At 37.7% G+C, this 9,608-nt stretch overlaps 3 protein-coding genes across 10 annotated transcripts in view; 1 reads left to right on the top strand and 2 right to left on the bottom strand.

Moving 5' to 3' along the window:
• Nucleotides 1–2,019: 2,019 nt before the first annotated feature.
• On the bottom strand, nucleotides 2,020–3,154 carry LOC115241133 (facilitated trehalose transporter Tret1-like). The gene is made up of 2 exons (XM_029816693.1): nucleotides 2,783–3,154; nucleotides 2,020–2,601 (listed from the first exon to the last, which is right to left on the bottom strand). The coding sequence occupies exons 1-2, from the start codon at nucleotides 3,152–3,154 to the stop codon at nucleotides 2,020–2,022; spliced, it is 954 nt and encodes a 317-aa protein (XP_029672553.1).
• A 162-nt stretch (nucleotides 3,155–3,316) lies between these two features.
• The window catches only part of LOC115241250 (RING-box protein 2), a 53,281-nt gene continuing 46,989 nt past the window's right edge, over nucleotides 3,317–9,608 (top strand). The window contains exons 1-2 of the mRNA XM_029816915.1: nucleotides 3,317–3,447; nucleotides 3,994–4,215. Coding sequence (XP_029672775.1) covers nucleotides 4,065–4,215 — 151 coding nt within the window. The 5' untranslated portion in view covers nucleotides 3,317–3,447; nucleotides 3,994–4,064. The remainder of the gene's footprint in view (nucleotides 3,448–3,993; nucleotides 4,216–9,608) is intronic.
• LOC115241247 (facilitated trehalose transporter Tret1-like) overlaps nucleotides 7,898–9,608 on the bottom strand; it is a 15,373-nt gene continuing 13,662 nt past the window's right edge. For all 8 annotated transcript variants that reach the window (XM_029816903.1, XM_029816904.1, XM_029816905.1 and 5 more), the window contains 2 exons: nucleotides 8,999–9,381; nucleotides 7,898–8,819 (listed from right to left, as the gene is read on the bottom strand). In XM_029816903.1, the coding sequence (XP_029672763.1) occupies nucleotides 8,238–8,819; nucleotides 8,999–9,381 (965 nt within the window). In that variant the 3' untranslated portion in view covers nucleotides 7,898–8,237. The remainder of the gene's footprint in view (nucleotides 8,820–8,998; nucleotides 9,382–9,608) is intronic.

Here is a 9,608-nt window from a genome sequence, read left to right as displayed (position 1 = left end):
TATATATATATATGGTAAAGCAATATGCTCTTGCCGCCCGTTCAGACTATAATAATTATAAAACTTAGATTTTTTTTATCATTGTCATGTTTATTACAATAACTGACGTGTGTTGCTTTTATAGTTTTTTCATTATTGCCTCAGCGCCAATTGTTGCAAAAGTTCGATGTTACGTTGCTGTTGCTAATGCAGTAATTGTATCAAAAATTCATACTAACACAGCATAACAATATAGAATGAATATATTCAAATTATGTAGCGACAAAATAATTTTGTTGTTTATAAGTATCCTATGCTTTAGTACTAACCAAATACCTATTTGTTTCTTTTTTCTCAATATATACAGAAGAGAGAATATTACTACAATATTGTAACAATGTTTCATATTTTCTGTTCGTCTCATGGAAATCGAAACTTTTGCCAATGGAAAAGAACATGCAAATATGTCTTCTTGTAAAATAGATAAAGTGATTAAAGCGAAAAAATTGCGAGGTTTAATTTTGGATTAAAGATATATTTTTATAGAGACGCTACGTTTATTACGTTCAAACGAAATATGTCTAATGGAGTGCTATAAAATCGAGATTGTTAAATTAACTTAAAAAATCCTATAAGTTTATTATCTGTATTATCTATATTATGTACCCCGTGATACGCGCCTGTACATTAAAAGAAAAAAAAAAATTAATTGTAAATTTATAACAATCTGTGAGGATATAACTGTAGCTGTTGTGTATGTACAGAATTGATCTAATTTGAAATCAAAGTCTTAAATAAATGTTTTGCATCCTACATATATATAAATATTTTCTGTACGTCATTTATTGTGCAAAATTCTCATCTCATCTATTGTTTCTATACATGTCAAATTTTTATTCTCTTTTAAAAAGACCTGCAGATAAAATATTTTTATCAGTTATTCTTTTTTTACTCTACTCTCAAAATACATGGACTCGGCATTCCCGATACTTTTTTCGACACTCCCGATATGACGGTCGCCCGATACTTTTTTCGGCACTTCCCGATATTACACGCTTACCTGCAAATAATATTTATTTATCAGTAACGTACTTTTGATATTGGCAATGTTGGATCGCGATTAAATCTGCATTACAAGTATTCCGACGTTAAATAATATATTAAATAATACGATAATGATACGCGCGTAATGCACAGTATGCGAGCGCGGAGACGTGTGAACTTTTCTACTGTATTATGCGCGCCAAATTTTTCGCGCATGCGCGGCGATAGTAAAACATGTACGAGATATGTGAATAATATATTATAATCTTGAGTTCAATAGACAAAAGATTAGATAGATAGACTTTTTATATAAAAACTAAAATATATTATTATAATTTATACATATAAACAATAAATCTTAGCGTTGCAAGAGGATCTATTATAAAAAATTATATATAGTCGACCACGCTATTGATACCTCCCCGTTCGCGCCAAAAGCCCGATTTATTTACCCACTGTTTCCATGGATACCGTGGTCCGAGAATTGGCGCGAATCAAATATTTCAACATACAAACACGCTGCTATTTTTATCAAATATAATTGATACATCATTCTTGAGAGTGTATAGAGAGCGTAAATAATATATCCGTGTATGTGTGTGTCGCGTCTGAAAACAACAACATCAACAAGTTTCGAAAAATGCGAGATGATGGTATGCGAAGGCGGATAAGGAGGGGAGATTTTTTTTTTTATCGATTATCTCTTCGAATACGTTCGTTTTTGCACAAATTCGTCGTGATAGACAGGCCTTGCAATAACGAACCGAAGATCTCAAAAGTAAGAGCAAGATAAGAGGAGCCGAAGGGGAGAGAGCAGATATGTCTCCTTTTTGTACAGAAGAATAGAAGCGTACCTTCGAACCTAGCGCTTCCCTTTAAGGGAAAGCGTATGTCCTTATGAGGGAACCTTTCCCTTAGAAGGACGCCGTAAGAAGTTCTTCGAACGAGCCTGCTCGTCTTCGACAGGATGTGCTGCGATTTTCGAGTTTTCGACGGCTAGCACGACATCGGCATCGGTTTCATATTAGCGACCGAGCTCATCCTCCTTGTTCGGCCGGTGAACCTCCTCTCAATCTCTTCGAGCGATTTGCCGCGCGTCTCCGGCACGCAGAGGATTATGAAGATGAAACCCGCCACAACGATACCGCCAAAAAGCCAGAAGGTACCGTGCGCGCCGATCAATTCTATGACGTCCTGGAAGGTCTTTGTCACGATGAACGTGCACGACCAATTGAAACCGGTTGCAACGCTTGCGGCCGAGCCGCGGATCTTGGCAGGCAGGATCTCGCCCATCATCAACCAGGGTATCGGTCCGAGACCCAGCGAGAAGCCTATCACGTACACGATTAGACTGACCAGCGGCAGCCAGCCAACGGCTTCCACGTTTACGCCCTGTGATTTGACGAAGAAAAATCCACCGAGGGCGAAGAGAGTCAGGGCCATTGACACGGCGCTTATGTACAGCAGCATCTTCCTGCCCAGCCTGTCGATCACGGCCGCGGCGACGAAGGTGGCGATGAAGTTCACTATGCCGATGATTATGGTCGAAACGTTCTCGTCGATCGTGCTACCAGCATCCTGAGAACATTGTTCGTTTATTAATTATTCATCGAGATTTCGTATATCTACATATTTTCCAAAATTGAAAGATTTATCAGTATTCTCACGTGGATTAATCCGGTATTTTGTCTACGCGATTAAAAATGATGCAGTTAAAAAATTACTGCGATACAACTTATTAATAGAGATGGATACATACCTTGAAGATTTGTACCGTGTAGAATATCACTGCGTTGATGCCGGACATTTGTTGGAAAAACATAAGCCCGAGGGAGATGAGAAGCGGTTTAAGATTGTTTTTCTTCGTCAACTCCGAGAATAAGCTCTGCGCATTAGTCCGTTCCATCTCGACATACTCTTGATGCATTTTTTCGATGATGTTCAATTCCTCGGTTATATCCGCTTTCTTGCCACGCAGCCATTGAAGAGATTTTCGGGCCATTTTTACTTTTCCCTTCGAGATATACCATCTTGGCGTCTCCGGAATCATGAACATCAGAATCAAAAACGGTATCGGCAAACTCGCACCTAACAGCGCCAGGTTTTTCCAATCCAGATACATTCCCGCCATGAAGCATAGCAATATTCCTGCGCATCGAAATCTTAATAAGAAATTTTCGTGGGATAATAATTCGTAGAAAGAATAAAATATAACGCTGTTACGATTTAATAGTAGGGGAGAGTGGGGAGAGGAAGACATTCCAACCATCCGAGCCGAGGTCAAGGCCGGCCGCTTTGTTTACAATACGCGGTAGCGCGAGTCACTTGTGCGTACGTGGTACGTGTGTATTCAGTCGTTTAGACGACGTGAAATATTACATATCGAATACAGTGAAAATAAGACAAACAGAAAGTTTTAAAGAGGTAGGAGCAAAGCGAAAAAATAGCATTGTGATCGCGGTCCGGATTTTTGTCCAACTATCAAGTATATGTTTTGAGAATTGCAATATATCGTTTTTGCCGATCCCGAAAACGCGTTCAAATTTTGCTTCGTGTTTCTTTCTCTCGCGAATATCAAAGAGTGTATTTCCCTCGAGAATATCTGAAAATTGTCTGTATATAAACAGACACATCGCGTGTGATCGCGACTTGTACGAGTGTTTTCCATTTGAACGACGCAAGCCGACATAATTTGATTGCTCATTTCAAATAAGTTCCAATTAATTTGTAGAATAATCAACGACAAAATTTTTAACGCTATATAATTATCGTATAATAGAAATATTATTGGTCATCCTGTAAGAATTAAATCGAGTCAACTTGTGTCATTGAATAACAAGCGTCTGTGATATCGGTTGTATCTAGTTCAAGATTTCGCGATTATCCCCAGAATAGTTACGAAACTGTCCACGCTGAACTGCGAGTCTCTGATCTCTGATAGCACTTGGTCGATGGTTTTGCATTTTGCAGCGAGATTCGTGTTGATCGTGTCGGGCTAACCTCCGCGAGTGTGTTCCACTGTTGTGTTTCTAACCTCAAACATGGCCGACTCCGAAGACCCGGGTGACCGACTTGATGGCGATAACCAGAAGAACGATAAAATGTTCACCCTGAAAAAGTGGAACGCCGTGGCTATGTGGAGCTGGGACGTGGAGTGCGACACCTGTGCCATTTGCAGAGTCCAGGTTATGGGTGAGTCTTAATTAATTCAGAGTCTCCCTAATTAGTTCTCTTTTCTCTCGCTTTTCCGCGAATTGTGTACATTTTCATTGACGGAAATATTATATATCATCAAATGTTATATATTGTAATGTAATGAATTGTTATATTGATAATTATATTGATTGTTATATTGCTAACTTGAATTCATTAATTTATAACAAAAAGTGACTTAATTTATATCGTTTTGAGTGTATTCCGATACACATTAATGCAAAAATAACATTAGCGTATCCACTTTCATTTATTTATGCGATAGTATTCATTATAATTTATTCTAAATTGATATTGTTATATTAAGAGATTATGAAAAATATTTAAAAACTATATAAATTATAAATTATTAGAAATCTCGCACACTCTTCACATCAATAGAAAATTAAAATGAATTAAAATGAAGATTAATAATTTAAAGATTTTTTTCTTTATTATCTTTTTCATATTATACATATGCTCTTCATAAAAATCAAAGTATACGTGGCGGCAATCGACCGAAATACGTTGCATAAAAAAAGAAAAGAAAAGAGAAAAAACCGCGAGACTCGCGTTGAGATATATCTGCGCGTATCTGACCGTAGCATAATATTAACCTGAGATAGGTTCTTTAGGACTGTCAACAAAAATTACAATTGCAACTACATACTAGTCAACAGCCGATAGCCGCGTATATCATGTATCATTTTCCTCGGCGGGGAAAACAGAAAACCCATTTACCCGCAAGACTAATTTAAAGCTAATTATAATAATAGCCTGGAAATTTGAATTAAGATCGATAACTCTCGCTCTCGCGAATTTGGATTGAATAATGTATTGGCACTATCGCTACTTCCGATCACATATCTTGGATATATATAAATCGAAACGAAATCGGCCAAATCACGTTTTATGAAGACAGATTGCAGAAGCAAATGAACAAAGTCGATCGTGCGTTTTCTCGATATTGTAAAGATTATTATTTCGAAAATTCATTGAAGAATTATTTTCACCAAATATTTTAAAATTAATTTCTTCAAGCTCATAAAAGATCGGTACTGTCTTGAATCTTTCAATCCATAGAACTCTTCGCTCAATTGTCTTCGCTTCAATTTTTGTAATTTAAAAGAGTCTTATGATAAAAAATGCTTTGTTCCTTTTTTCTAGTAAACGCGTGTGAAATGGTAAATTGATACGTTGATTTCTATACATATATGGATGAAATCAATAAATTGACGAATGTTTAAATCGGTCAATTATATCGATTAATTATATCTTTAAGTTAACTTTTTAACTGAAGTTACGTCATTAGCTTCACTTACCGGTGTTACCGAAGGCAGTGGGCATTAAGCCGAGTGTACCACGCACTTCCGGCTGTATTGTTTCACCCAAGTACACGGGTAATGCCAAGGATCCGACCCCTACGCCGTATCCGCATAACGAGCGTCCAACCAATACCATCGGGACATTCGTAGCCATTGAAATTAAGATCCACGCTGTAACATATTCACGTATTGATGTAATAAAAAAAAACAATTCTGTGCAGCAAATTTAAATAATTTTAATACGTTTGAGGAAGCTCTCGCTTCATAACATTATATTGTTTACATTAACTCACATTCTAAACTGTATCTTGTTGTGTAAAATTCTGTGTTTCGATGATCTTACCTCCGAGGAACGGGAACGCCGTCGCGAGTATCGTGTTTCTTCTACCGATGTATTCGATGAACGGTCCACCGGTGATGCCACCAACAAGCGCGCTCAATGGCATAATCGATCCAATCCACATACCCTGCAACACATGAAATTGGAATTCAATATATATTTCATATAGTAAAATTTTTTTTTTTTTTTCGATTTTGCTGTCATTTATCGAACCAAGCTTTTAATTGTCAACTGAATACGTCATTAGCTTCACTTACCGGTGTTACCGAAGGCAGTGGGCATTAAGCCGAGTGTACCACGCACTTCCGGCTGTATTGTTTCACCCAAGTACACGGGTAATGCCAAGGATCCGACCCCTACGCCGTATCCGCATAACGAGCGTCCAACCAATACCATCGGGACATTCGTAGCCATTGAAATTAAGATCCACGCTGTAACATATTCACGTATTGATGTAATAAAAAAAAACAATTCTGTGCAGCAAATTTAAATAATTTTAATACGTTTGAGGAAGCTCTCGCTTCATAACATTATATTGTTTACATTAACTCACATTCTAAACTGTATCTTGTTGTGTAAAATTCTGTGTTTCGATGATCTTACCTCCGAGGAACGGGAACGCCGTCGCGAGTATCGTGTTTCTTCTACCGATGTATTCGATGAACGGTCCACCGGTGATGCCACCAACAAGCGCGCTCAATGGCATAATCGATCCAATCCACATACCCTGCAACACAAGAAATTGGAATTCAATATATATTTCATATAGTAAATTTTTTTTTTTTTTTTTCGATTTTGCTGTCATTTATCGAACCAAGCTTTTAATTGTCAACTGAATATCGATGAATATCAATTAATTAAATAATACATCTTTTTTAGAATGAATAGTTAGTTAAAATTAATTGCAAGCAATAAATCTAAAATCTTTTTTTGAACGTAGCATATTTCGTACATCATATACGATAATTGTCGATATATATATTCATAACTATATATGCGGAGAAAAGCGAGTCTCTCTTTCTCTCATGTCAAAGACATGTCTGTCTCATATAAAAGATCGGAGAAGGTCGATTGTATATGTTATGTAGCGGGTATCGCGGTGATCTTGGATCATTTAAATTCATCTTTTGAATTACGATGGCGTACGCTGGAGTAATCCTGACATAGTTTTGTTCGTCGCAAGTCCTTCGAATATAAATAAGGTCGGGAAGCCGCATAATGTCAAGGAAAACAATCGCGAAGGGCGAGCAACGATTATTTTGGTCGTTCCTTCGACCGATTGTTCGCCGTGCTTTCTAATTAAATTTCTACGCAACGTGCAGAAAACGAGTTACGAAATTTCTGCCTCGCGCTTGATTAAGTCGTTAAATGCAGAGTAATATTATTGCAATAATTGCTAGTGCAAAATAATCGGATGGATTTTAATGAAACATTTTTTTCAAACATGATTGATGAGAATGTCTTGTACGTTTGAATCATTTAGTTGAAATTTTAATGTTAGATACATGTGGAAATATATTACTTTCGATGTTATGAAAATAAATTCGCGTGATCAGTAATTATATATTCTTCGCTATCTTTTTCTATCACAATCTAGATAAAAAAAAATATATATATATATAGATTCAACGCAAGTAAAAAATCAATTTAAGCTGTAGAATAATTGTGGAATGTGCATAGAATATATTACTTCATAAACATATTTGAAAGATTTAAAAAATCGTTTTCAATATATATTAATTTTAAATATTTAGTTTATACTTTCATTTTCGAGTTTGCGATTGAACATCGATATATTTTCTTCATCACAATTCGTTTAAGGCTTAAATGCGCTTTTCTAGCATGCGGAAACGCACTTAGCTATTCACGCTTGCTTACATATCTGGAATTAATTTCCGGCGTCATCGATCACGGGGTCTTACGAAAGAGCGGTGTGTCCGACGAGCTGCAATTGTCTTCGCTTCAATTTTTGTAATTTAAAAGAGTCTTATGATAAAAAATGCTTTGTTCCTGCATATTTCGTTTTTCTTCTTATTTTTTTTTTTTTTCGATTATCTCTTCGAATATTGTTCGTTTCTGCACAAATTCGTCGTGGTAGACAAGCCTTGCAATAATGAATCGAAGATCTCGAAAATAAGAACAAGATAAGAAGAGCCATGGGGGAGAGAGCAGCTACGCCTCCTTTTTGCACAGAAGAGTAGAAGCGTACCTTCGAATCTAAAGCTTTCTTTTAAGGAAAAGCGTGTGTCCTTATAAGGGAATCTTTCCCTTTAAAAGATGTCATAAAAAATTCTTTTCGCGCGAACGAGCCTGCTCGTTCTCGACGGGATGTGCTGCGACTTTCGAACTTTCGGCAGCTAGGACGTCATCGGCATCGGTTTCATATTAACGACCGCGCTCAATCTCCTAGTCGGACCGGTGAATCTTCTCTCAATCTCCTCGAGTGTCTTGCCGCGCGTCTCTGGCACGCTGAGGATTACGAAGATGAGACCTGCTACAACGAAAGCGCCGAACAGCCAAAAGGCACCGTGCGCGCCGATCAAGTCTATGATGTCCTGGAAAGTCTTCGTCACGATGAATGTGAACGTCCAGTTGAAACCGGTTGCAATGCTTGCGGCCGTACCACGGATCTGGGCGGGCAGGATCTCGCCCATCATCAACCAAGGTATCGGTCCGAAGCCCGTCGAGAAGCCTATCACGTATATGATTAGACAGACCAGCGGCAGCCAGCCGGCAGCTTCCATGTTTACGCCCAGTGATTTAACATAGAAATATCCACCGAGGACGAAGAGAGTCAGGATCATCGACATGGCACTTATGTACAGCAGCACCTTTCTGCCCAGCCTGTCGATCACGACCGCGGCGACGAACGTGGCGATGAAGTTCACTAGGCCGATGATTATGGTCGAAACGTTCTCGTCGATCGTGCTACCAGCGTCCTGAGAACATTGTTCGTTTATTCGTTATTTATCGATTTCGTGTATCTACATATTTTCTAAAATTGAGAGATTTATCAGCATTCTCGCGTGGGTTAATCCGTTATTTTGTCTACGCGATTAAAAATTACGCAGTTAAGAAATTATCGCAATACAACCTATTAACAGAGATGAATACGTACCTGGAAGATTTGTACCGTGTAGAATATTACTGCATTGATACCGGACATTTGTTGGAAAAACATCAGCCCGAGGGAGATGAGAAGCGGCTTGAAATGGCATTTCTTCATCAGCAACGAGACTGTGCTCTGCGCATTAGACCTCTCGAGGGCTTCTTGATGTATTTGCACAATGTTGCTAAATTCCTCGGTTATGTCCGCATTCTTATGACGCAGCCATTGAAGAGATTTTTGTGCCATTTCCGTTTTTCCCTTCGAGATATAATATCTTGGCGTCTCCGGGATCAGGAACATCAGAATCAAAAACGGTATCGGAAAACTCGCACCTAACAACGCCAGGTTTCTCCAACTCAGATACATGCCCGCCGTGTAGCATAGTAATATTCCTGTGCATCGAAATCTTCTAAAGAATTTCTCGTGGGATAATAATTTGTACGAGTAAAATATAACATTGTTATAATTGAATAGCATTCAATAGATCGAGTAAATATCGCGTTAATTTCAATATTTAGTTATTTTTTTTACTATTCGAGGGGTAAACAAAAAGAACAAATAATTAAAATATATTTAATCTATATATTATATTTATATAACTATTAAATATATTTAATAT

This window comes from Formica exsecta, unplaced genomic scaffold (genome assembly GCF_003651465.1).
Source record: "Formica exsecta isolate Colony F162 unplaced genomic scaffold, ASM365146v1 scaffold47, whole genome shotgun sequence".
In the NCBI taxonomy this organism is placed as follows: domain Eukaryota; kingdom Metazoa; phylum Arthropoda; class Insecta; order Hymenoptera; family Formicidae; genus Formica; species Formica exsecta.
This window is presented reverse-complemented; position numbering and strand designations above follow the sequence as displayed.